Below are 26,975 nucleotides of genomic sequence, written 5' to 3'. Positions count from 1 at the left end.
GGCTTTTGCTAAGTGCTGTATTATTAGCTACTTACCCAAAGTCCCCCAGCCCTAATAAACTGCCCTAGTGCCCAGGGGCGGTTGATGAGCACACTAGGAGGGGAGTTTATTGTATGGCTCATGCCCGGTTTATAAGACCAGAGAAGGACTGTCAGCCTTTCTCCAGGTCCTGCCCGTCCCTGCTCCCGCCTGCTTAGCCTGGCCTGTTGGCCCAGGGGGAGGGGGACGATGGGCAGGGCTGGGGAGGGATGCAGGGTGGCTGTGAAGCTGAGCTGGGAGTCCCTGCAGCAGGCCTGGTAGGCCCAGAGGAAGAAGCCCTGAGGCTCTGCTGGGGTGGGGAAGAGGTGCTTGGGAGGTCCAATGTGGGCCAGGGTCAGGCCGTCGGACCTCAGCTTCTGGGACAAGCACTGCACAGAGTAACCTGTTGTCTACTTCTAGAATCCCCATTCACACCGCCTCTTCCCTTGCAAAACGGACCTCTCCTCTGCCCAGCCTTTGCATGGCCACTGCACCTGCCTCAGCTCAACTTAACATTCCTCACGTGGGACAGCAAGGAGATATTCTTGTGGCTCTCCCCTCCTGGACCATGTCCCTTGTTTTTGGCACCGTGTTCAGACCTCACGTGGCAGATGCTCAGGAAACGGCTGTTGAACACACCACTGCACCTCTGGAAAACGAGGTCTCCTCCTACAGCCTGGCATCCTGGATGTTCCAGGTGCCAGCACGGTTACGAGTGGGCCTGGAGTCCCCTCTAGTGGCCTTCTCAGGCAGGCGCAGCCCAGTGGGGATGCTCCGGGGCTAGGAAGACGCCAGGAGCCAAGAGCTGAGCCAAAAGCTGCTCTCAGGAAAGCTGGCTTGGCCAGGGGCTGTTTCCCAACGCCCTCCCTGCGCACGGCCTGACACCCCACCCAGCTCAGGTTCTGAGCAGGGCTGACACCTGCTGTGCTCATGCTCCTGGCGAGTAGCGTCGATCGAGGCTGCTTCCCTCTCTCCTTGGCTCCGTGTGCCCACCGAAGAGGTATCCCAGAGCCGAGCCGTCCCCCTGCATCCTTAGTAGCACTGCAGTCCCCCTCCCCCACCATGGGCGAACACTGCCGCAGCTCTCTGAAGTTCATTAGCACCTTTACTTCCCACATGCTTTCCCTCATGTTGTCTCTACTATGGACCCAGGCTCTCTTTCCTGTCCCCCATCCCCCCAAGGAGGACAGGTGACAGATGTTAAGTAGCTGAGCAAGTCAAGGCAAAGTGCGGGTCAGGTCTGAGTGCCATTGTCTAAGAAGATCTGAGTTTTCCAGATACACCTACCTCTCAGCATAGGGGATGGGTTCTCTGGTATCCCGTGCGGGGGCTGGAGAACCTGCAGCCTTATTTTCACTCCAGCCCAGAAGGCTGGCGGCCAGAAGGCCAGGTGAGGGTGTTTCTCTAGGCATCGGAATTAGCCGGGACCTTCCACCCCCGAGGCTGCTGCAATGCACCTACCTTCATTCGGGGGTGCTGGTGACTCCTCGGTGACGGCTTCCCCAGAGCCCACCTGCGTCCTGGCACTGAGGGTAAAGCGGTAGCGCGACACGGGGTCTGCTCTTTGCATCGTGAACTTGGTCTGATTGGGAGAGAAGTTTTCCACTATCTGCTTTCCTAATTTGGTTCCATTAACTGGGGAGAGATAGGTAAGTGAAATTGAACTTGAGCAGCAGTGACCGTGATAGGTTATATCATCTGCAGCTGGAAGGAGAAAGCCTTCCCGACCCTGCTGCAAAGAGAACAAGGGGAGCTCGCCCCAGGACCTTAATGACCCGGGGGTTGGGAGATTGGGGTTCAAGGGCAGAGACGGGGGCAAAACTTTCCGGCTCTTCAAGGACACCCCAGGGCTCAGGCTTTTTCACTGATCTCATTATCTCCAGCTCACTGTAAAGTTATGCAGCGGGTTCTGAAAGATTTAGTTTATAATCCCCAGGCCTTTTCAATAAGGACAAAACTTTTGAGGTCCTTTCTTCCTTTCAAACACAACTAGGGCAGAATCACTAGAGCTTTTGATCATTAATGCCTCCTTTGTAGAAGGCCTATTCAGTATACCTCAAAGGGGGACGGTCAGGCCAGAGATCATTCAGAACAGCACACAAGCATGCAGCTGGCTATTAAAATCGTCCACAGCACAACACCTGGCCCTTTGAGCTTCCCAATGAGGTACAACATCGGCCACTGTGGAAGCTTCTCAAATGCAAGGACACTGCTGTCCGGACAGGGGGACACTAAGCTCTTTCAGTGAGGTCTTCCCTACCTGGGCTCCTGACATAAACGGTACCTGGTTTAGCTTCCCCGAGTGCTGTGTGGATTCCCCTGTGTGTAATGTATCCTGTCCGATGAGGCACAAATACGGTCTTTCCTAGACTCACTTGTAGGTGTTGGAAACTCTAAGATCCCCAAAGGGTAGGGCTGAATCCTTCATTAGACTGGAAGCTCCTGGCAGGAGGAGCTGTGCTGGCGGGGGAGGGGGGGGAGGTGATGGGGAGGAGGGGGGGGGGGGGGGGGGGGGGGGGGGGGGGGGGGGGGGGGGGGGGGGGGGGGGGTGTCTCTGCTTCCCCTAATCCTCTAGGGGAACTTTCTCCCCGGCACCTCCAGCCCTCTGCAGGGCACTCTGAGCTACCTCAAGCTTTTCTACTTCGACTCAGTGAAATGGTGAGGACGGGGCTTGTAAATCCCAGATTAAGAGAAGGAAGCGTGGAACGTACAGGCCAGGTATTTGAGCGTGTATCCGATCAGGATGCCATTGGGGTGTTCCGGGTGATCCCACTCCAGGTTGATTGTCTCCAGGTTGGGCTGCCGGACTCGGAAACGCCTGGGGGCACTGGGTACTTGGGGAAGGAGGAGAGGGCAGGGGAAAAGAAGGGGAGGGCAGAGGCAGGATGAGGAAACACAAAAAAACAGAGCACAAGTATGAAGGCATTGACCTGGGGCAACCCCCATGTTGGACAGCTGCTAAGCCAGAACCCACGGGAACCAGAGGGGGGATGAGAGCCCTTCGTCCCATCCAGGATGCTGCTCCCTACCCCTGTATCTCCTCCCCATTTAGGACAAGCATGGCTCAGACTCTGTTTAAATGCGGAAGAAGTCAGTCAGGTTTTCCTTTAGCAGCTACTGTGGATTCAGCACACGTTAGGCTCTGTCCCTGCAAAGATGCCTTCGAGCCAGGAGGAGCCAACCAGAGCTGTGGGCACAGAAGCTGCGGTTCCCAGTCTCAGACAAGGTTCCTCACCCTGGGGCCCAGCAGCAGGCCCAGGCCGCCGAGCTGAGAATGTAGGGTTCAGGGGTCAGGAGAAAGCAGCCCAAGGTGGGCCTCATGGACAGGGCACCAGGAGCAGGAGCGACGGGGAGAGGCTGGTGATGAAACGCAAAATGAGGGGGCTGGAAAGGTAGGAATAAAGAACAAAGGAGGAGGAAGAAAGGTAAAATGGGGGGGAAGGCGGTTAAGAAGGAGGGAGGAGAAACAGAAGAGGGCATAGCAAACGCTGAGCTGGTGCAGCAGGACATGGTGAACTTCACAGGTGTCTGCCTCCCAGGCCCAGGGGGACCTGGAACCAGCAGCAGGCAGGGCGCCCCCTGCGGGGCCACCGCACACATGGGCCAGCTGTCCCGACAGAAGCTTCCGGAGCACAGTGCTGAGAGAGCTCTGAAGGTCTGGGATGCTGGGGAATAAGCCGGTGCTTCTGGTGGTCAGAGTGACGGTGCTTCGGCCTCCAAAGGTGGGGGTGGCCCGGGTTCCCGTAGCGCCCTTGGCTGTGGGGGTCCGTCTGCTGGCCCGTCTGCAATTCTGTCAGCAGGCGGCACAGGTCTTCTCTTGAGACACAGCGTCTTGTCAGGCAGGCCAGCCCGGGGATGGAGCACTTCGGGAACGGCTCGCAGGATGCCAGCGCCTTGGGCTCATGCAGAGGTCACCTTTTGCTGTCCGGCCCAGGCCCTTGTCCTGCCCCCACCCCGAAGAGCTGCAGGCCAGACCTACCTCCTTCCGGGGTGGTGAACTCCTTGGTCTCACTGCGAGGCCCATCGCCTCTCCCATTGACCACGACCATCTCCAGCTTGTAGTTACTGTAGGGGAAGAGGCGGGACACCACGCCACGGGGGCGGTCACCAGGGAAGCTGGCTTGCTGCCTCTTCTGAGACACCCACAGGTTCTTCAGCAAGCTGCTCTCCCTCCAGTAGTAGGCCTTCGGGACAGAGGCGGGCCGGTGAGGGGATGGTCAGGCAGAGCTGGGTTAGTTGTTAGTGGCTCTGGGAGTGACTGGTCTTCCCTTTGCTTGTCACAGGCTCCGAGTCCTGAGTGCCCTGAGCAGCCCCACCTAGGGCTGGGGGAGCAGCCCGAGAGGCCCCAGTCCTCGACCCCTAGCAAGTACGAACTGCTGTCAAACAGGAAACAGGGGTTTGGGGCTCAATCACTTCCTGAGCCACATGGGCTCTCTGGAAAATAGGCAAGTTGGCCAAAGTTTCTGGTAGAAAGGCCCCTGATTTCCAAGCCAGGGAACGAGTTGCTCAAGGAGTCCATGCCGGAACCACAAACACGGGCCAAGGGTCCGGGCATGGAAAGCTCTCTTCTGGGCTCAAAGGCCACATCGCCTGGAGTTGGATTAGTATGGTTTAGCTCGGCATCAGGCAGGAGTTGAAAAGGACAGGTTACTCCCGGAAGTCTGAATAGGAGAGCTGATTTAATCCTTTGAAGTCAAACGCTTTCTTTTAAAATTGTTTGGAGCCCTTTAGAATGAGCTAGATGCATGTCCAGGTCCGTGGACAGCAGGCTGCCTGGTGGCGAGAGCGAGGATGGGGTGGCCTTCGGAAGGCGGCAGGGTTATGGGTAGATGAGAGAGTTTGGGACACGAGGTACAGTTAGCGGTAGGGAAGGTGGCGCAGGTCAGGCTGTCACACCAGCGTCACCTGGGCCTCCAAATGGCTAAGGAAGGCGGAAGCCCACACTTTAGAAGGGGACCCAGTAGGAGCTTTAGCCAGAAAACTCTCTGGGCAAGTCGGTTAAGGGTACGAGTGCTGGGGAGGAGCTCATTCAAGCGCACATATTTTCTTGCTTGCCTTCCCCTGCCTACCGAATCCATGGCCCCAGAGAGACGGATCCCCGCCATTCTGCCTCTGACTGTCCATCAGCCAACTCTCAGTGACGTTCCAGTCACAGAACCTGCACTAACCCACGCTTACAGCTGCCATCACCTCCCAGACACGTTTTGAATAAAGCTCCGTGTAAGGGAGAGCCTGGCAGAGCCTGGTTTTCTCTCTACTCTCCCCTCTCCTCTTCCAAGAGGAGAGACACGTGAGCAGAAACTGCCCGCAGGCAGGGAGACCCGGCGCAGCCAAGGGCCTCGGTAACCCACAGGCCCGGTAATCCGGAGTTGGTTGCGACACGGGGAAGGTGTTTACACCTTTTGGAGGCTCTGCCTGGGTGTCATGAAACCGGACCCGGTGAGGCAAGCAGCCTGGCGGGGAACGCGAGGAGAGGGGAGCGGTGTGGCTCAGTGGGGCCTCAACGCTTCTCCTAAGACACAGGTGTGTGCGCTCGCTGGTGGAGGAGCGCAACGGGCCACGCGCGGCGTCCACCCGAGCCCGGCGCCCTCTGTGTGGCTGTCCGCTGAGCAGTGTCTCAGCCCTGCTGTCGCAGGACACACCTGGGGATACCCGCATCATCATTCTCTGGGGCTATTTTGAACAGGACGTCATCTTGAATCAACTCTGGATCCCACAGCGAGCCCTAGAACCCCTTCCGAGCAGCCTGTGGCCCGCGTCTGCTGGCCCCTTGCCCTGGTTAGCAAGCCGGGTAGTTAGGCCGGGCTGGGAGCTGTTTCCTCACTCGGTACTCCCTGAGTTGGCCCTGCACCGTGTCGGGGTAGACGCGGTTCCACTGAAGGCTGATGGCCGTGCTGTTCAGGACTCGGATTTTAACGTCAGTGGGTGCAGCCCTGGGATCTGCAATGCGTTGGGACAGAGAGCCAGTTAAGCAAGCGGGGCTGGCCCCTGGACTCAAGAGGCCCCTCGGACTTGTTCTCGGCTGGCCGGTGCCTCCACCCCACTCTAGTCACGGGGTACTCCATGAGGCCAGGACTGTTCCAGGAGATTGCCCTTGGGGAGTGGGGGAAGGCCAGGCCAAGGCTGGGAGAGATGCGCCCCACGTTTAGAGGGAGATTATCTGCTAGCCTCCCAGCTGAGCAGCCTCCGTTTGCTCGCCCATCCCATGCACTACCCTTCCCACCTGCTCTGTGTCCCGGCAGGCTGCCCTCTCCGGACTGTGACAGCTGCCCTCCTCCCCCTGTTCACAGGCCCCTGGAGGGGTTTGCTTAATAGGCAAGGCCAATGGGAGACCCCAGGGCAGGAGGAGAGGAAGGTACCAGGTCCTCTGGCCACCTCTCTGTGGGCTGCAGGGCTGCTACACTTTTCTACCCAAGGTTCTACCTCTTGCTCGTGGGGACTCCCCCATCCGCTGCCCCTTCAAGGCTCAGAGTGTTATACTGGGCCTGCTGTTGCTAGTCCTCTGGGTGGCTCCTGATACCCTGCTGTTTTCCCTCGAACCGCATCCTCACATTAGAGATAGTCCCCTCTGAGTGACACTCATTTCCCACTAGGACCCTGCAGGAAATGTCAGCCAGGCTGAAGTAGCCCTAACCTCGTTCAGGAGGGGATTCTGATGCTTGACCCTCTGAAGAGGGAGACCCGCACTCCCCCTGTTCATCACACTCTGCTGCAGTACAGCTCTGCCCTGCCCCTCTGGTAGCAGAGCACAGGCGGAGGGGGCCGTGGGAACTGTGGGCGGGGCCACGAAGTCCACGACTAGCACTACTCGACTAGCACTACTCGTTCCATACTCACCAGCCAGCAGTTCCTGCCAGTCTCCTGTCTGGACGTGTCTGCCACCACGAGACAAGGAGCAGGGTGGACAGAGTCTGCTGATACTATCCACTTATCCCCAAGTGGGTCCAGTCCATAATCACCTCCAGGGAAGTGGTGCACGGGCCCCCTGCCTCACTTCTTCCCACCTGGCTGTCAGGCACATGGGCCCTACTCTTGACCCCAGCAGTGGGGTCCCCAAGACTCTCTCCTCCCTTCCTTCTGTCCTCCTCTCCACCTACCTACGTCATCTTTTCTCGGATCACCCTGATCGGGAGGGGCCCCCCTGGCCCTCCTGCTCTGCTCAGCAGCCTACTGAATTACTGTGTGGGATACAGGAAGGCCACTGCCATCTTCAAAGCCAGGGATGTACTTCTACATACATGCCCGGAATCTTGTTGATTTACCAAGGCTAGCCTCCAAAGAACTCTTTGCATGCTCAGTTCCAAGGGTTAAGAGCAGCACTGGGATGCCAGCAGGTAGCTGGTCTGGGTTATTCCAGTCTGGGGCTCTGGAGACCTCTATTTCTCGAGGTTTCCCCTGGGGAGCCAGGGAGGAGTCTGGCCTGTGGCCCTGCTTCCTTTGGAGGAGTCTGATTGTGGCTCTTTGGGAGGGAGAGTCCTGGAGTCTTGGCACTAGTAAGGGTTGACATTCAGGTAGACTAGAAGGCCTGGCTTCTGTTTTCAAGCCTGACATTTGCTATTGGGTAATACTGACAATGGTTTTCCCTTGCAGGGCCTCAGTGTTCACATCCATGAAATGGGAGTATTGGACTAGCTGATGATGTTCAGTAATTCTAACTACCTTTCCGGTGGTGATAACATTTCGGCTCCCGACATTATCAGGGGCCTGTCTGCCTGAGGTCACCATAGGGAATTTCTCTTTCCTGGGAACCAGCAATCCTCTCAGGATGTTCTTGGCAGTCCCATGACCCACCCCGAGGTTCCTGGGCTGCGAGGCTGGCTGTGCGCAGCCTGGCTGGGAGGATCCTGGCTGGGGGATGGGGGAGGGTACTCACAATCTTCCCCGGAGTAACCGATGACAGTGTCTGGCTCAGGGCCCTTTCCAAAGTCATTTTCGGCCTGGACTCGGATCTCATAGGGCACGTAGACGGGGGTCTGCCCCACCACGTAGCGGGAACCCCAGACTGTGACATTGTTCCACGACTCTCGAGTTTCTCTCCGCCGCCACTTGACGATGTAGCGCAGGTTGGGGCCAAAGGCGGAGGTGGCATTCATGGGCTGAGCAGGGAGAGATTGAGGGCAGGGGTGGAGCCCAGACCTACCCACAGCCTGCACCCTGCCCCAATCTGCCCAGCACCGCCCCCTTGCGGCACTGGGAGAGCAGGCCATCTTCACACTGAGTCCTCCAAAGCCCAAAGTCTTACAGTTTTCACCCGAGACCTAGTCTCTCTGAGTCCCAGAGCCACCCACGTTTGCAAGTGCATAGGAAGCCAAAGATTTATGTTCAACAGGACTCTCCCGTCACCGATCGGTAAGCAGAACAAAACAAGAAAATGACAGAATGTTCTTTGACGTCGGAGAAGGATGAGTTTTGGTTTAGCCACAGCATGCCGGCTGCCAATGAACTCAAAATTACAGAACTGGCTTGGGTTCTACTGAATCCATGTGTGACTATGTTGTCCTGCCCAGCAGCTAAGGTTGGGTACAACTCTGCTCTTTGTTCCCTAAGGGCCTGGTCCAGGAAGCAGTTCCCTCCAGAGCTGTAGACCAGGAGCCGGTCCTTGCAAGGCCCTGAAGATGAGCCCCAGTGTTTTGGATCTGGGCTCAGCTCAGCTGCTTAGGCTGCTGTGAGATTGGGTCCCCAATGATCTCACACGTTGTATCTCCCTGCTTCTGTCACTCCTGGCGACAGCACAGAAATGTTAATATTTCCATGGCTGAATGTGCATCTCTCAGACTTGGAACTGGTTTTGGAAAAAATTCATTTTGAGACCACAAATCCCAATTCTGGTTTGGAAAACAGTCAGAGAGCCAAGATGAAGATGGGATTTTTTTTTTTTCAAACCTGGCCCGGAGAGTTGATTTTACGTCCTCTCATTCCTTCCTGGACTAAAAGAAAGCCTGCACTCAAAGCAGCTTGGGGGCTGGTCTCCCCTGCACCCAAACCCCAACCATCTCCAGTGGGAGGACCCCAGGACACAGTAACACTAGGCACCGATGTTTAAGCTAAATCTTTTCTACACCCTCCTTCTCCTAGAGAAGTCCATTTTCCTTGCTGGTACTCTCTGATTTTGCCAGACGAGCTGCCTATGTTCCTCGGTCACCTCTGCTCCTGTCTCCAGTCTGAAATCTTGCTCTTAGACAACGCTCCTGTCTGGGCCCTGCATGTCCAGTGCAGAGAGCAGCCTTGGGGCCTCAGGCATATACGGAGCAAAAGGGCTACCAGCGCTCAAGGTCAAGAGAGCGGGCCCATCGGGAGATGGGCTGGGAGGGACCCTTACCGTCCACGTGATCTCCATGTTGTTCTTCCTGGTGCCTTCTCCCTTCACGTCGGCAGGATTGGACTCAGGGGCTGGAACCCAAGGGGGGTGCAAAGTTCAGGTCCAATGTGCATTACCAGGGCCTCTCTCCCTCCCAGCCGACCAGCCCCTTCTGCGGCCGTCCCTCCTCAGCATCTCTCTGCACACCGACCCACAGGCAACTGAACTTCCTCCGTGGTTTTCTCCTGAGGAGGACGTGCCTTCCTAGCTGAGACTGAACATCCCCCACCCCCACCCAGCAGGGCTAACTTCTTTTGAGTTTTAATCCCTCACTAGACAGCATTTATCACAAGGCTTTCTGCACTTTGGATGGTCCCAACAGCCAACGCAATGTGGATTATCCCCTCCCTGGATTAGCCACTAAGTAAGTTTAATGCGAGGTCGGCTTATCCCTGGCATTCAGCATTTTGGGGGAGCAGCACCACTCGCAATGAGTGGGTGTATTTTCAGAAATCTAAATTACCCAAGTGTGATAGGGAAAGAAATCTGAGATAACACCAGACTATGTATTTCTATGGCAAATCATTGCCGTAGTGCTTCCCTGTACAGCAGACGATCCAGAATTATTAAGGATATTAGTAATAACTGCAGTGAGCATTTACTGGGCACTTATGATATGTCAGACATCGCGTAGGTACCCAGACCGGATCTCCAGACCCAAGCCTCCCAACTGCCCGGGAATGCAGGCAGTGTTGCTGTCATTCCCTGTCTCAAAGCTCAGGAAGTCCAGCCTTGGAGTTAAATGGCCCGCCACGTTCATGTGGCCAGGAACTGGGGGGACTCAGTGGGGCCTCAGGGCAGCTGGGTTCAACGCCTTGGCCATCAGCCCTCGGGTACTCACGCGCCCCACTGGTCCGGTAGCGCTCGGAGGGGAGGCTGGGGTGGCTGCTGCCCACCTCGTTGATGGCAATGACCCGGAACTGGTAATTGACATATGGGGACAGCTGGAGGACGGCAGAGTTGACACTGCCCGGGAACTTGGAATGGTCGTGCCAGACCCCAGGCTGGAACTGGTCCTCTTCGAACTGGACGACGTAGTCTGAGTAGGCAAGGAAGACAGCGCTGTTTGGGAGCTGAGGTAGCGGACTTCGGTGACGTTCTCCTGCGCGGTTCCCACTAGTCTTTACACTCTCCCTTGGGGAGACAAAGGCACAGGGAGAATCCCCCCACCCCAGACACTGAAAGGGGAGCCAAGGCCTCCATGTGCTCCGCGAATAGCCCAGGGCACGCGTCAGGTAAGAGGGAAGCGGGACCAGAAACCAGGGCAAGGCCTCCAGCAGCTACCAGTAACCAGGCTGCCGTCCATCCCTCTTTTCTGGATTGGCGCGCAGGGCCCTGGGCTGACCTGTGATGGGGCTGTTGTTGTCATCCCCTGGGATCCAGGTCAGCCTCACGCTCCTCTCCGCCAGGTCTGTGAGCTCCAGGTCCCGGGGTCGGTCTGGCCGTCCTGGCAGCAGAGGAACAAGACACCACACGGGACTCCCCAGTTAGAGCCGGCCCGTCCCTGCACTGGCCCCGGCCTTGGACACTGTCCTACGATAGGTCCCGGACGGGCCGAGGTCAGCACCCGCAGGAACCAGCCCTGGCCTTCCTGGAAGGGTCAGCCCAGGGCCCACCCCAGTTCCTCTTCCTGGGCCGAGGAAGAACAAAGAGGAGACTTCAAATTCCACCACCTCAAAAAATCATCAAAGGATGTAGGGCACAGAGAGAACCAAGAACCGGGACCAACCCATCCCCTGTCTGTGGCTATTCTTAGGGTGTGAGCGTTTGGAAAATGCTGCCCTTTCCATGAGACCCATGCTGGCCACCTGGAGGGAAACTGGGGAGGACGTGTGGGATCCGGTCTCATTTTCTCAGGATAATTACCTTCTACTCTGTGTGCCAAGGCTTGGAGGGGGCAGGGGCTCAGTGGGGTGTTGGGAGAGCCGAGCGAGGTGGACTGGTTAGGAGCGTGGGAGGGACAAAAGCAGAGGACCGGGCGAGGGTGGACGTAGGGACACAGTCCAGAGCTTCGGTGACGGACAGCAGGACAGAGAAGCCCCATCAAGCCTCCAAATGGGGCTGGGGACAGCACTTTTGGGGGATCCGGTCTCACTGGACTTCCTCAGTGGCTGCCAGGGCCACCCTGGCCTGGGGACGAGGCCACCTCAGCACTGCCGGTGGGGTATGCGGGATGTTTCCCCATCTTGGCTGCTCGGGCCAGTTAGCTCAGTGCTCCGGCTGGTTACTGGGAGCATCGGGAAGGCGGGTCACAGGAGTCCGCGTCTGTGTCTGCGTGCACGCGTTTGGATGCCGGCTGGGAAGGGGTGTGCCGCCACAGGCGGGGCTGCAAACAAGCCGGGCTGCGGGTAATCTGAAGAGAGGGCTTTCCCAGCTGCCCCCTCCGTGCTTCTGAGACCGAAGCTGGGGGAGAGAACAGGCCCCCACCAGGAAGTGCTGAGTGTGGCCGGAAGGAAGGCATGGGGAGGAACAGCAGCCGAGGACTTTGGAGCCCCACCTAGGAAAGGCTCAGGAAGCCCAGAGTCGGGTGGTGGCTGGGCTGTGAGGAGAGGGCGGGGCCCTTGAAAGGCATCGGAATTGGCAGTGAGTGGCCTCCCCCTGGCACGTCCTGTGCTGTAGCACCTTCCTCCTCAGACCCCACTCTCCCTGCTACCTGGACGGGGCTCTGGCTGGGGTCCTGTGATTAGTACGAATTACCTTTGGGCAGGGCCGCCAAATGGTTAGTTGGAGTGGCCTGATCAGCTGCAAGGTAAGATAGGTTATCCAGGTTAGCAAGTTATCCAGGGTTACAGGTGTTCTAGAAGGATGGGAGTAGGTGGCCAAGGGTTGAACAGCTGCCCTGGGCAGAGGTGTTCTGGGCACAAACAACTTCGCTTCCATGGAGAAACCCCCTGCCACCCCTCAAGCTTCCTTTGTGGCTGGTGCTTGTCTCCTTCCCATCCCAATGCCCCCGTGGGCCTGGGTCTGCCATCCCCGGCAACTGTGAGTCACCGCCACCAAAGGGATGGAGCGCACCAACAGTAACAGCAATACGACGCCCGAGAGAGGACAGAGGTGAGAAGGGGACACCCAGGCATGTGCTTCCCTGGATGGGAAAGGTGATCTTCCCCTGGGATTGAGGTCGGCTCCATATTTACAGTCTGGCCTAGACACAAGGCAGCCATGATGGGATCGGTTTGCTAAATGCAGGGCGCCCTACAGAATCCCGTCAGGAGACAGGCGCAGGGAGGGAGGGAGAGGGAAGCTGGCCGAAGGTGTTGGTGGGACCAACTCAAAATGCAATCTGCCTTCAACGATGGATTGTTTTAACTGGGTACAGAGGTCAAAATGATCTTGTGATCATCAAAATGATCTTGTGACAGTGACATTTTTGGACAGTGTCTAAAAAAAATTTGTCCTCTGTCCACCTTCCCTCTCTCGTTCAGGCATCCATCTGTTGAGGATTTGGGTGAGTTAATGATTCCCCTCAGAGGTAAGGTGCCTGGCACAGCTTGCTCGGAAAGGAGCGCCTTCCTAACCCTTAGATCAGAAGGAGGAGATCACTGTGTCTGCCCAGCCCGCTGACCACAGGCGATGGCCTGGGACCTGCCCAGGCTCCACCGCTTCTCTGGGATCGGGAAGGGGTGGGACGGGGGAGGGTCAGAGCGTGTGTGAGCATGGCTGTTACCTAGCACAGTGAGGTAGGCCTTGGCCAGGTCCTGGTCCAGCTCAGTGCTGGCAACACAGGTGTAACTGCCCTGGTCCCGCTCGGCCACACCGAAGATGGTCAGGGAGTCGTCTTCCTTCTTCATCCTGCAAGGGCCCCAGGAGGGGTGGGGAGGAGGGTGAGTGGGCCGATGGCGGGGAGTGGGGAGCTCTGCGCCCCGCCTGCTGTCTCCCTGGAGTGGGGATGGAGGGTGAGAGGGGAGCATCACAGGCTGGGCTGGGCAGCCACAGCCCCTGGCAGGGGACAGGAGGCTCCCTCCCATGGTCTTCACCGTTCCCTGGAGCTCTTCAGTGCTTGACAGAGAGGAAAAGGCAAGTGGGTGAAGCAGAAGTGGCTCTGACCCTTGTTCATGTCCTCAAACTCTACCGTGTCTACTCTCTGTGCATTTCTTACACTGTGCCCCCCTCCCAAATGAGGGTACAGTTAGGTCCACCCCCCAAAAGGCAGGCTGGCTTCCCTCCCCTTCCCCTACTTCCAGCTGTCCCTTCAGTCCAGGCCGGTCTGTGCACCCAGGCTCAGGCCGGGTGTCCTGGGCTCCTCTGCACTGTCTCCTGCAGAGGGAGGTGGGTGCCACAGAGCAGGGTGCGCTGTGAAAGCTGTGGGTGCCCACTGAGTGTGGATGCCTGTGCCTGCCTGTCAGGTATGCCCCTGCAAAAGCCAGATGATCGTGCTGCTCCCTAGGCCTGACCCTGCACCATCATCACCCCCCCGAGATGTTAGGGGCTGTGACAAAGAGTCTCGCGGAAGGAGCAGCTCGGACCAGTCCTCACCATCACAGACTGCATATTACAGACACCTGTCGGGACTTTTAGACACTGTCAATGCCTCTGCTCCCCCCACACCACTTGAATCTGGACCCGGGAGGGTGGTGTGGTCTAGTAAAAGCCTCCCAGGTGCCTATGGGCTGAGACACCCCCAGCTAACACCCTAGTGGCGGGCAGCTCGGGCCAGCCCTGCCCTCTGCTGGACAACAGGGGCACTGCAAGCGGGGCTGAGGACGGAGCGCCAAGGGGACCTCAAAGCAGAAGAGGAAGGGAGGAGGAGTGCGGAGGAGGGGAGAGGGGGAGAGAAGGAGGGATGAGAGAAAGGAGTGGGCAGAAGGAGAGTGAGACAGAAGAGGAGGAGAGAGGCAGAGAGCACGTGGGGTGGGGGAGCCCCTGGCACAGCCACCCCACCCCCAGCAGCAGTTCCTGGGGGACACGCAGGATGCAGCTCCTTATGCCCGGGTTCCCTCAGTGTGTTGAGGGCAAGGAGGAAGAAAACGGGCCCAGACTCGAGAAGGAAGGAGCAGAAACCTGTTTCCGATGTAGAGAGGCTCATCATCCTTTAGCCAGGAGACCGTGAGCTTCAGGGAGGGGTCGTGCTTCACCCGACATTCCAGCTGCACCGTGGTGCCCCGTTTGGCCACCTGGTCCTCGGGCATCCGGAAGATCCTGGTGGGGTCTGTGGGGGAAGCCGAGGGAGCTCATCACTGGCGTGGCCTCTACCCACCACCCTATGTGGCTACACGGCGTGACATGCATGAAAGGTTAGATGGACCACGGAAAATGGCAGAGATAACGTTCAGTTACATGAACGGTGGGGGGTGTGTGTGTGTGTGTGGGCACGATTCCAAGGAGGAAACAGGTCCTTTCTCTCTGGTTTGGAAACCTGCGATTTCCTAGGGTGGTAGTGGGGTGTTAGTGGGGGTCTCACTCTTCTCTCTTCTTTTTTTTAAAAAAGATTTTATTTATTTATTTGACAAAGAAAGATAGCCAGAAAGGGAACCCAAGCAGGGGGAGTGGGAGAGGGAGAAGGAGGCTCCCCCCCGAACAGGGTGCCTGATGTGGGGCTCGATCCCAGGACCTTGGGATCATGACCTGAGCCGAAGGTAGATGCTTAATGACTGAGACACCCAGGTGCCCCAGGCTTCCCTTTCTAATCCCACGTGGACCGGGCTGAACAGGATCCTGCCCTTCCAGCACCCAGGCCAGCTGGAAGCCCTGTGAGGACACAGAGGTCCACAGGGAGGGCCCTATTAGGGAGTCAACAGGACAAGCAGTGAGTTGTCAAAGGGAATGGCGTGTGGGAGTCACTTTGAAGAGATGGCTTCCTTGGCTGCCCCAACCTGCCCTCTCCCTACCAACCTCTCCTTTACCTTTGACCTCCAGGCGGACCTGGTTTTCAGCTTTGCCCAGGATGTTGGTGGCGACACAGGTGTAGATGCCTTGGTCCTCTTTGCGGATCATCTTGATTTCCAGACTGCCATTCTCATAGACGTGGTAGTTCCCACCATCCAGGTTACTCCCCTGCCCGTTCTTAAACCTCACGACAGAGCAGCAGAACACACAGCACACTGAGAGAGGGCCGGCCCCCCGGACAGGGGTCTGCCTCCCACTGCTGGGTGGCCCTGGCAAGTCTCTGGCCTTCTCTGAGCTTCAGTTTCTGCCTCTGCACATTAAGGGGGGCTGACCTCAATGATTGGTCAACTTCCTACCTATTCGGACCCCATAAGGTTGCCTGGTCTCACTGAATACCGATTTTGGGCCGAGGACCCCCAGGGGCGTGGCCTGGTCTCCTGGAACTTACCATCGGAGTGTGGGGATGGGGGACCCAAAGAACGGACAGTCCAGCCGTGTCCGGTTGTACAGGATCACCCTAATGAGCTGGTTCCGGGGTGATAGCATCCGGGGTGGCACATCTGCAATTCCCGGAGAATGGACCTTGGCTAGGGGGACCTACCTCCTCTGGTCCCCACCCCCCCCAGGTCTTCCACGTGCCCCAGCAGGGCAGCAGCATTTCAGGAGCCCTCCCTACCACCCCCCAATCCTTCCCCCATCAACCTCCCTCCTTTAAGAAGCCTCCCAGGGTTAGGGGAGGGAAGAGGAAGCTCATCTCTCTGCCCTCGACCTACCCTGTGTGCAATCCAGCTTTTGCAAAGGGTCTCCCCAGATTATACAGCAGCTACTGACACTGCCCCTCTGCACCCCAGCACATCTCTTGGTTGCCCCTGCCCTCTCCCTGATCTAGGAGTGACCCCAGTACTCAGAACCACCTCCTGCCCTGGGGCGCTGAGAATGCAGGCAGAGCTGGCCTGGATACACGGAGGGGGTGAGATGGGCCCCTCCCCGTCATCTGGAGACATGATCCTAGCAAGGAATCGACCGTCTGCACGCCCAGCCCCATGGATCTGAAGTTCCCCATCGTCCCTGGCAAACTCATCTTCTGTCTCCATGCTCCCTCCATCCCAGGCCCTCCTATCCCACCCAGCTGGGCCGACCTTCGACCTTTGGAGCAGAAGGTGGGCCCACGACAGGGGCAAGCCCCAGGGAGGCTGCCCCAAGGGCGAGGAAGGGGTGCGCTCACCCAGCACGCTGACGAAGGCGTTGGCCAGCAGGTAGCCATGCTCATTGGATGTGTTGCACTGGTACACCGCCCTGCTGCTGATCTGGGTGTCCCGGAAGATGATGGTGTCCCCAGCCACCTCACGGTTTGGGTTGGGTGGTGCCGCTGCGGACAGGAAAGACGTGCCTCGTGAGAAACGGGAAGGGTGGGTAGAGGGCCCTTGGGGCTCTGACCAGGGCTCCCTAAGATGACTGGGGTGCTGTGGAGGAAGCAGCCCCCGGTGGCCCCCAGGAGACGCGGCTTCTGGCTCCACTGCTGCCTGGCTGTGTGACCTCGGGCCCATCATCAAACCCACCGGGGCTGCTTTCTCAGCCTGTCCGATGGGACTGTGAGTCCCTGCAGGACCCGCGTGAGAGTTGGGCAGATGCAGTTGAGAGCGTGAGCCGTCGAAACAAGAAAGGGGTTTGCATTCCAGCCACATCACCTCCAGCGTCATCAGCTCCTCTGAGCTCCAGCATCCTTGTGTGCAGAATGGGGATGACGTACCCCCTTGCAGGGTTCTTATGAGGATAACCTGAGATTTTATTACATGTCTAAAGTCATCAGCAGGGGCGCCTGGATGGCTCGGTCAGTTGAGCATCTGCCTTTGGCTTGAGTCATGATCCCTGGGCCTTGGGATCAAGCCCTGCACTTGCTCAGCCTTGCTCAGCAAGGAGCCTGCTTCTCCTTCTCCCTCTGCTCCTCCCCTCTGCTCCCTCTCTGTCCTGCTCTCTCTCCAGTAAAAAAAATCTTAAAAAAAAAAAACCTCCTCAGCAGAGGCCCAGCACACACTGATTACTATTGCTCTTATTATTTTAATACACTTTGCATATACTTAAAGGTTTTGAAAAGGACAAAGGAATATACAACCGGATGAGACCTACCACCTTCCCATCCTCGGAGCAGAGCATTCCTCAAACATTCACATAGACCCTTAGGCTGATGCCTGTCGAGACTGAATGGGTCCTTAAATTTGCCAAAGCCCACCTGATCGTCCCAAGAAATGTGTCCTAAACCGAGAGAAGCTATTTCCTCCCGCAGCTCTTCCAGCACAGCTGGCTTGGGATGTAGAGAGCAGAGGCTGGGGAGTGGCCACGGGCTCTCAGTCCTGTTCACACATCCATCCGGGACTGGGACAAATCAGTAAATCTGGGCCTCATTTCCCTCATCTGTCAAGTTTTGGAGAATTACTCCCATCCTTCTCCCACTCCGAGGAGCTTTACTAAAAGAACGATAATGAGCGGTATAAAGTAAGTTTTCTAGAAACGTAAGGAATCGCCACTTTTCTCATCTTTCATGGGAAGGTGACTTTCCTCTGTAGGGTTTCTGGACTGAGCCAAGGTGACTTGGTTTGGACGGTCTGTGAATGCATCCAGGATAGCTCAGGCCGGTAGCCACAGTGGGGAGAGGACCACCCAGCGTCCGGCCCCCGAGGCGCCCCGCCACAGACAGCATGTCTGAGCCTGGAACTGGGGAATCAGCAGGAGGCAAATAAAGACAGATCAGCATCTTTATCACCCGCCCCCAAGTCCCCACTCAGCACAAAGGCATGAAGTCTACGCCAGCAACTTCAACACCTCCTTCCCTGGCAATTCTCGTGGAGCCAACTTTCTTCTCAGCTGCTCCTTGTAAGTGACAGGTGACCTTTCCAGGGCCAGGGCTCAGTGGCAAGTCCTGGGCTCTGCATTTATTCTGTGGCGCTGTGGAGTCTGCTGCCTTTGTCTGCCTTGTTCCCAGAGTGCTGTCAGGACAGGGAGAACAGCAGAGGGCGGGCAACCTCTGCATCTCTGCTCCTGCACAGGGCAAGGTCATGGGCTGGGAAGGAGCTCTGCCCCCAGCAGTAGATGGTGCAGGCGTCCGGCAGTCTCAGAGACCCACAAGGACATTTTATAAAGTAAATGCAACCGGAGAGACTATGATGGGAAAACTTGACCCAGAGCCCTGGCCGGAAGGAGCCCTGCAGTCACTTACTCCAGCCAGCAGGCAGGACTCAGTTTCCCCAAATCTGGGCACACCCAGGAAATGCATCAGTGCTTCTCTGCTCTCAGGGGGCAGTTCTTCCTCCTATCCAGCCTGGCTCTCGGTTTGCCCTCAGCAGAGAGTGGGGCTTGGGTAACTAAACACAGCAGCTTACTGAGCTCTGCTCTACCTTCCATGGCCCTCCCCAACTCAGAGGCCGGATCTCTGTAGACCTGGAAACTGGGCTGGGTGGTGGTTTAGGGCAGAAAACAAGATTCAAGAAAAACCCAAGGGAGTTACATGCTCCCTAAATATGGGAACATAAGCATAGGTTTCCTGCCTCTTGAGATGCCTAGAGAGCTGGGATGCTCCCCAAGCAGTGGCCAAGGGGCTAGTCATTAACTTCCTTCTGTGCACCCAGGGCCGGCGCATAGGGATGGGGCCCTGGAGGCTCTGAAGGGAGGCCCAGCGGAGTCAAGTGGGACAACAGCTTGTTACTTACACTGCAGAGGCTCCCCATTTATCATCCACTGGACAGTGGGCTTGGGGTTCCCATTGGCTCGACACACCAGCCTCCCATCCTCGCCAGGAGCCAGGATAAGGTTCTTGGGTTCGTCCAGCCAGTAGGGAGCAGCTGGAAGACAAGCGGAGCGCAGGCCGCGGCGTTAGATGACTGGGGGCAGGCAGGAGACACCGACCGGCTCTCGCTGGGAAGGCAGGAGCCTCCAAGAGCCAGCTCCAGACCCTCACCACCTGCCCAGGGGCTCATCCTCATGGGACGACTCAGTCCAGCCTGCCTTTGGTGGGCTTGGCTCCGCAGATGCTTCCCGCTCTATTTCAGGTTCACAGAACAATAGTTCTAAACTGCGGCCGCCCGTTAGACTCCTCTGAAGAGCTCTGAACAAACATGGGCACTGGGGCCCAGCTTAGACCTACTAAGTCTGAATTCTCAGGGGAGGCTGGGGCAGTGGATGCTTTTAGAGCCCCACAGGTGTTCATGATGAGCACCCGAAGGCGACAGTTAGTAAAGCAAGCCCGGGATCCTGGGGCTATTGCTATGACATCAGACCATTTAGAAAAGACCTCAGGCATCAGGCTTTGGTTAGAGCAGACTGGCTGTCCCTTCCAACTGGGAATATGTGGAGATGGGGATTTTTTTTTTTCCTGAGAAGTTCCTGTGGATTGATCAGATTCTCAAAAGATCTTGATACCCCCCAAAAGGTTAAGAACCTGGTCTAAGTGGAGCGCTGAAACCAAAGTCATCAGGTCAACGGAGCGAGGGCTTCCCAAGTTCTTGCACTCTCAGAATCAGACCTCATCGTCCCCATCATCCGGTCAGCGCCAGGCTGACAGGGACTGGTGTACCTCATCACCCACGGCCGGGACCTATAAAGGCACGTGCTCTATTGCCCACCACAGGTCAGATGGGCCATCGGCACCATGGAGGGAGGGAGGTGGCTTTTAAAAAAATAATCTGTGCTCTGATAACTCCCCATTTTTAAGAGAAAAACCATGCACAAGTACACAGACAGCACAGAGCTAACACGACACACCGTGAACGGGAATGCAAAATGTAAGAAAGAAATGGGGCTGCGTGAAATCCAAATGGCCCATGGGGGTACCTTCACCTGTGGGGGGAGCCCAAGGCAACACAGAGAGGAGGGGGATGGTCAGGGTGCAGCTCCTTCCCCTCATACCCACTGTGTACACACACACACACACACACACACACACTCTCTCTCTCTCTCACATCCGGGGGGTAACGCTGTCCCTGGCAGATCACTATTGCCACTAGCCAGTGTGCCATCAGGTCTCTCCTACTCCCCCCGCCCCCTCCTCCCCGTGGAGGGAAAGGTACGCTGTGGCGTGCAGGGCTGGCAAATCATCATAATGAGAAATACACACAACGTACCCTTTACTCTCACCGAGATCGTGTGCCGGGTGCTGCCCATCTTGTTGGAGGCCAGGCAGAAGTACTCCCCGGAGTCCTCCTCGGAGACGTTGGTGATGCGTAGAGCCTTGTTAAAGTTCTCAAACTTAGCCTTGTCAGAGGGAAGGTCCCCCCCCTTCTTGTACCATGCGATGTCTGGCGTCGGGCTGGGAGAGGAGTGAGCAGGACACAGGGGTTACCCCCAGCCCTGGGCCTGCTGCTCTTCCACCGAGCCCGGGCCACCCAGGCATGCTGGAAGTGTCCAGGCGCTCAGGAGGGAGGACGCTCCCCTGAGAGCGGACCTCTCCCGTACGGAGGGGGTGCTCGGCCACAGAGCACCGAGGCACTGCTGGGAAGTCACACGGGTGTGAACACACGTGCAGGACATTACCCCGTCTCCTTTCCTCGTCCATTACCCATAAAGAAGACAGCCAGAAAGGGATGGGAATGATGATGCTTTGCAAAAGCCCGGCTAGGGGCTGTCTGTGTCTCTTTTCGCCCCCTCAGACTGCGGCACGAAGAGCCCCTGCACAAATTCCCGCCCCCCGTCCTCCTGGAGAGGGGCCAGAGTGGGGATGCGGGCTGTACGTACACCCCGGAGGCGATGCACTCCAGTAGGAGATCCATGCCGCGCAGCACCATCTGACTGCTCGCCGTGCCCTGGGGGTACATGAAGCTGGGGGTCCTTTCTGCAACTCCTCGTGCTGAAATAGGATAGAAGATGCCGTCATAAGCCTCCTGCCCAGAGCGGACCCACGAGGCCCAAGCGGTCAGGCTAGGAAGAAGTGTCATCACACCCCCTACTTACCCTGTTACCCTCAGAGGCACCAAGCCCCAGACCCTCCCAGCTGAACCCCACCCCCGACAAGGGCCGGGGCATCGCATCATTAAGAGAGGTATGTTAGGAAGCGCGGGGCTCCCCGGCCCCACTGGCACATGTGTGTGAGCATCTCAAGTTCTGAAAGGATCTGCCAAGAGGAGTCCAGCTTCCTCCCCAGTTCAGTAAACCCTGCCTTCCTGGGCAAGGAGGAGGGGGTTGCCTGAGCAGTGAGCCGTCGACCCCCCGAGCATCTTGTGTTGGGACCCCAGAGACCAATGTGGCGCCCCCCCCCACCCCCCCCGGGAGGCCGTCTCAGCAGCCATGGATGAGTGAGAAGGCATGCACTGGGGCCACAGGACAGACAACCTGCTCTCTGGGACCCTGGAGACAAGGAGCTGGGAGGAGCCCGCAGAGACCCGGATGAACAGTCTGGTTTAGCAGAGGCGTGGAGAGAATGAATGAGCAGAGATGACAGGAAATCACTCTGGGGCCAAGACCATTCTGCTTCTTCACTAATGACTCTGGGAGGGGGCTGGAGGGAGGGTGTTAATTGGATGTGAGAGACTGGGGGAGGGGGAGTGGAAAGGGGCAGCCAAGATGGAGGAGCAGATCGACAGTTCAACGAGGCTGGAACAGCCACGTCCACCGACAGTGACGTGCACGTGGGGATTGGAGGCCAGGTGGCTCCCAGAGATCGACACGGCCGGGGTGGCTGTTTGGCTGTGGACTGGGACATGCAAGTCTGGACCCCACCTTACCTGCACCCCACCTCTCCTGGGGAGCTTTTTGCACAGCTCTATGGACATGGGTAAGGTGGGAGGGAGGAGAGGGAAGGTTTTCCAGCCAGGAACCCCAAAGCGAGGGGAAGCTGGGAGACACACCCCTGCCCAAAGGTGTAGGGTTGTAAACACGAAGAGTTAACTCTAGAAGCTGAGCCCACCCAGTGGTGCAGTGGGTCTTACGCTCAGTTGGAGAAGCGAGGGGAGAAAGGCAGGCAGAGCTGCCAGGAGCTGGAAGCCACCAGAGACACCTGGAGTGGGGACAAAGGCATCTTCCCGGCTGGGGGCTGTTAAGGGGTCCCGGCCATGAGGACAGAGTGGTAGGGAAACTGATGTCCCCTACAGGAGCTCGTCGGACAGGCTGGTGCCTGGCTGGATCCACATGGCTCCTGTCTTAGAGGCACTCAGCTTCTCTCCACTAGCCATTGCGGAGTGCGCTTCAAAGAGCTGGAGTCTACTTTATGCTTTCGTCAGGGGAAGAAATGATAAGACGTGTGCAGAGTTAGTGAGACGGCTGGCACAATGCATGGCACATAGAGCAAGCGTTCAGTAGGTGTTGGTGCGATGAATGAATGTAAAGGGAGAAGGGAACAAAAAAGAAGGCAACTGTGTACCCCACATGTTATTACCCGTGCAGATGTCCTCACATGTCCCACCAGCACACACATATACAACAGTGGCTACTGACCGGGTTAATCCATTATGCGGTTAATCGGTTACCGTCTATGACCCTCGTAGCAGCCAGCTCTCAGGACCAAGGAAGCCGGATACCAAAGCAGCAGCTTCCTCCCACCCGTTATCATGGAATCCCCCAAACAGTCCAGATAACACAAGGTCAAGGGAACTGTGAGAAGGCTATTTCAGGGCAGGAGGCTCTGGTGAGGCTGTCCGTTGCTGGGAAGCGGGGACAACGTGGACGGCCCCAGCTTGGTTGGCATACTCCTTCCACACAGGGACCAACTTGGCAGAAGACAGCCTGCGACCCCGTGGACATTTAATTCACACCATAGCACGAGCACACTTAGCCAGCAGAGCAGGCGGAGAAACGAGCCGAGTCTCGCTGTGGGGGCCTTGACGTGTTGCAGCCATGACTATGAAAAGGTTACAGCCATGCTGCACTGGTAGGGTGTGGGCTAGCAACCATAGAATTATCCCAAAGGAAGAGAAGCTACTGGGAAACAAGCCAAAGTTCAAAAATAGAGGGAAGAACATCCTAAAAGTCAGAGGCTCTAATCAGGGCCAGCGTTTGGTATAAGCCCGAGGGGCCAAGCCTGTGCTAATAGCTCTCTCTAGGCGTCAGAGTCACGCTTACTCCTCACAACAATCCGGGGGAGACGTGTGTGGGGGTACCACCACCATTTTCAGCAGAGGGAACTGAGGCTCAAGGAAATCCATAGACTTGGCAAGGTCACAAGCCACTTATGTTTTGGATTCTGGACCATTTGGCACCAAAGCATGTCCTGAGAGCTCTCCGAGCTTGCCTCCTTAGAGATGGTTAGCCCATCTGTCCCTCCTTCGGACAGCCAGCTTTGGGAGTATCAAACCAAAAAAAACCCAAACCCAAGGGCAAAAGTGTCAAAGGGGAAAAGACTTAGTGTCTTGGTGAGCTGCTCTGGTGAACCTCTTCTGCTCGGTAAGACTCCATCCCTCCTTGGTGGCCATCAGATAAACTCAGGCCCGAGCTGGAGAAAGAAGTTGGGCTAGGAATTAAGAAGCCCCAGAGTATTCTCAAGTGGATTCTTAAGGCCATGGAAAGCTTGAAGAGGAGTCAGGGTGACACGTGGTGTCATTACGGGATGAGAAGCTGGACCTGAATTGGGGGTTATGAAAAATGTGGTCAGCGGCAGCTGGAGGGAATTACAGGAAAACTGTTGGAGGACAATCCAGCTGGTGGCTTTCGGGGCCACTGCTCCCAAGGGAAGGTGGCTAGTTTCTTTCTCTGGGGAAAGAGACCCAGGAAGACTCTCCAAGAGAAAGGTGATTTCTCTCTAGGCCTCTACACGGTGGAGGATGAGAGTCTCCCAGGGTCACAGGATGTCACCTACCCTCTTAGAGGTGGAGATTCAGCCTGACAAGCTTGATAATGCTTCTCTTTTTCTCCCTGATCTTCAGGGCTGGGGTTGGACCTAATATCGGATAAAACTCAGAATCTAGATGCCAAAACTCACATTGGTGGGTTCAGGAAGATCTTCCTACAAGGGCCCTTCTGACCTCTAACCTAAGGACAGTCTGTCCTTTCCTGTTCTCCCTGGCTCAGGAATGGGAGCATGGGTTTCCAGGGGGATCTGGTCAGCAGGGAGACATCGAGAGATGATACTGCCTCACCCACCTTGGCTTTAAAGGGCCAATGAAAAAATGTCTTCATCGATTCCTACAAGAGGAAGGGTCAAGATTGCTGAAAACCTAAGTTGCTCCCTTCTGTTAAGTGCTGTCGGTTAGTAGAAAAGAGCCAATGCATCAGATATAGCTGAGAACTTTTGGCAAAAACAGCTTTTAGGGGCAACTGGATCCCACATTTGCTGCTTTTGATTCCCAGGATTAAGGGCTCGTGGGGTTGGCTCTGTGGCATTTCATTCAGCTCTGGCTCCAGGAATGGTTGATGAAACAATCCCAGATGACAAGAAAAACTCTCTGTCTAGTAACATTTGATACCTTCCACCGTCAGGAAATCTCTTCCATAAGTCTGACCTCAACCCCTCACTTTTTGAGAGGTGGGCCTTTTTTCTGATGGAGGTGTCAAGCAGGGCTGAGGATCTGATGACTTTCCCTTTTCTAGTCTGCCCTCAAGTCCCTCCCTCTGCAGTACTTTCTTCCCATAATCGTCCTTGCTGATTGGCTTCTTGCCCTTGGCTTCTCTTCGACTTCTCTGTGCCCATCTTGACCTCAGTCAGCACTAACACATTCAATCCTTCAATACCAATACTGGGGGGACACGTACTCATCACTGACGTGTCTGATGCCACGCTAGCGACCAGAGGCGCGTCACCCTGGTCACTGTTCACAGCAGTCTTGGGAGGCACATTGTATACCTACTTCACAGATGAGGACATTAAGGTTTTCACACACTAAATGAATCACCCAAGGTCACTCAGGAGCCTGCATTTCACTGGAGGCTGTCTACCTCCGAGTGCCCATTCTTCTCTTCCTTGTCTCCTCACTGGGCGAATTCTATGTGGCAAGCCATCTCAGACCAGCTTCCCTTGCCACTCAGTGGGTCGGGGGCCATCTGGCGTAGGTTCGAAGGATACCAAACCACTGTAGAATCACTAGAACAAAATGTAGTTCGTAGGGTGGCCTTACCCCTTTAAGAGATGTGCCATGTTTCAAAGCTAAGCAGACAGATGCACTGGGCACTTGTCACTGTCTTGTGTCTCTATGTCCCGCCCTGTACTCAGGAAGGACCTTATCTTTCTTCCTTTTCACTTCATGTTTCTTTCTAGAAGCATTCGACCTAGCTGTCCTTTGCTCAGCATGTGTCTCACTTTGACTTTAGGTCCCTTCCAGCTGGCTTCATGCTTGGGTCAGCACCATTCATTCTACTCTGGGTTGAGGAGAAGGGGTTGATCTCCATGTGCGTTTTACGAGCTTTGCTGGGTGTCCTAGCCCTGGATGGCTCTTAGAACTCCCACCCATTCACTCATAATCAAATCTACCACTGGCTGCAAAGTTTAAGTGGCTGGAATCACTCAAATTTATCCCGCTGAGAAAATAATTCTACATGCGTGTTCCCCTGCACGGTTTATCCAACACAAAGCAAGGTGCTTGGACCAGACAGTCTCTAAGGGACGTTCTGGCTCTGACATACTCTAGCTTCAAGAGTACTTCCGTAACAGATAACCTGAAATCCAATTTAGAGACAGGCACATTCCACACCAGTGCTCTGGGGCTCTAGACACAATGCTGGTTGGCCCCATTATTTTGAAAACAAACAGCGTCCTGAAACCAACAAAGATCTCCTGCTTCCTTGGGCAGTAAATCTCCTTGGCAGAATCTCAGTGTGGCTCTAGCTGCTTGATGCCAAGTTAGAGCCTTTGCCTTGCTCCGGGGCTCTCCCTCCTTCTTCCCCTCCCCCACTCTAGACACCGATCATTGTTTATATTAGCACATCACAATGCAGACACTTCCTATCCATCTGAGGCCACAATGACCACCCTGGGGACCTGCAGCCTCAGCTTCCGAGGCATAACTGATGACGGAGGCCAGCTGCCTTGCCAAAGCCAGCAAACGACTATTCCCTCTGGCTGCGCAAGGAAAACAAGACATTCTTGAGCCCTGGTGGTGTGGGGGCGGGGGCTCAGGTGTGGAAATAGCCAATTACTCTACTAATCAGCTTGAGCAACCAGTTGTGTGATGAGTTAGAAATACGCCTCACGGAAACTCTTCTGGGACATGCAAGTGTGCGGACTGGTGGGCCCTGAATTTGCACACGCTGCCGGAGGACAGAAGCAGCCCAGGGAACAGAGACCAGGCATGGCCCACCTCCCTTTATACTTACCTTCAAAGAGAACTCAGAGCTGGACTCTCGCTCATTTTTCCCAGAGGGATTTTTAAAGAGACGCGGGTGAAACGGTGCCCCCAGTAACTAAAACAAGATTGCAAGGCAGGCAAATCACATCCAGACACTCTATCACAAAGCTTTCTGCATCCTTTAAACCACTAACAGGCACCAGATTCCCTATTTCCTCCTCACTGTGCAGACTCCCCTCTCCTCTGACACGCTCCCTCCACCCATCACAGAACCTTCCAGGAAGCTCTTTTGGAGTCCTACCCTGTTCCGACCAATCTGATCCAGATTTCAGCACCTGGCGGCTTACGCATTCCCGGAAGCCACCGCATCACAAAGCTTTCTGCATCCTTTAAACCACTAACAGGCACCAGATTCCCTATTTCCTCCTCACTGTGCAGACTCCCCTCTCCTCTGACACGCTCCCTCCACCCATCACAGAACCTTCCAGGAAGCTCTTTTGGAGTCCTACCCTGTTCCGACCAATCTGATCCAGATTTCAGCACCTGGCGGCTTACGCATTCCCGGAAGCCACCGC

General features: G+C 56.3%; 1 protein-coding gene across 17 annotated transcripts in view; it reads right to left on the bottom strand.

Annotated features, from left to right (window-relative positions):
- Window positions 1-26,975, bottom strand: part of NFASC (neurofascin) — a 174,994-nt gene that overhangs the window by 29,318 nt on the left and 118,701 nt on the right. For 8 of the 17 annotated variants that reach the window (XM_059413205.1, XM_059413212.1, XM_059413215.1 and 5 more), the window contains 17 exons: window positions 20,927-21,038; window positions 20,317-20,501; window positions 18,907-19,038; window positions 16,428-16,571; window positions 15,651-15,762; window positions 15,220-15,386; window positions 14,378-14,525; window positions 13,044-13,168; window positions 12,074-12,118; window positions 10,722-10,823; window positions 10,218-10,415; window positions 9,338-9,408; window positions 7,892-8,114; window positions 5,843-5,958; window positions 3,998-4,202; window positions 2,730-2,852; window positions 1,480-1,653 (listed from right to left, as the gene is read on the bottom strand). In XM_059413205.1, the coding sequence (XP_059269188.1) occupies window positions 1,480-1,653; window positions 2,730-2,852; window positions 3,998-4,202; window positions 5,843-5,958; window positions 7,892-8,114; window positions 9,338-9,408; window positions 10,218-10,415; window positions 10,722-10,823; window positions 12,074-12,118; window positions 13,044-13,168; window positions 14,378-14,525; window positions 15,220-15,386; window positions 15,651-15,762; window positions 16,428-16,571; window positions 18,907-19,038; window positions 20,317-20,501; window positions 20,927-21,038 (2,382 nt within the window). The remainder of the gene's footprint in view (window positions 1-1,479; window positions 1,654-2,729; window positions 2,853-3,997; window positions 4,203-5,842; window positions 5,959-7,891; window positions 8,115-9,337; window positions 9,409-10,217; window positions 10,416-10,721; window positions 10,824-12,073; window positions 12,119-13,043; window positions 13,169-14,377; window positions 14,526-15,219; window positions 15,387-15,650; window positions 15,763-16,427; window positions 16,572-18,906; window positions 19,039-20,316; window positions 20,502-20,926; window positions 21,039-26,975) is intronic. The other 9 variants (XM_059413208.1, XM_059413211.1, XM_059413218.1 and 6 more) reach the window with 3 other exon arrangements.

Source organism: Mustela nigripes, chromosome 10 (assembly GCF_022355385.1).
Source record: "Mustela nigripes isolate SB6536 chromosome 10, MUSNIG.SB6536, whole genome shotgun sequence".
NCBI classification, from domain to species: domain Eukaryota; kingdom Metazoa; phylum Chordata; class Mammalia; order Carnivora; family Mustelidae; genus Mustela; species Mustela nigripes.
Note: the sequence above shows the minus strand (reverse complement) of the source record. Positions and strands in the feature narration are given on the sequence as shown.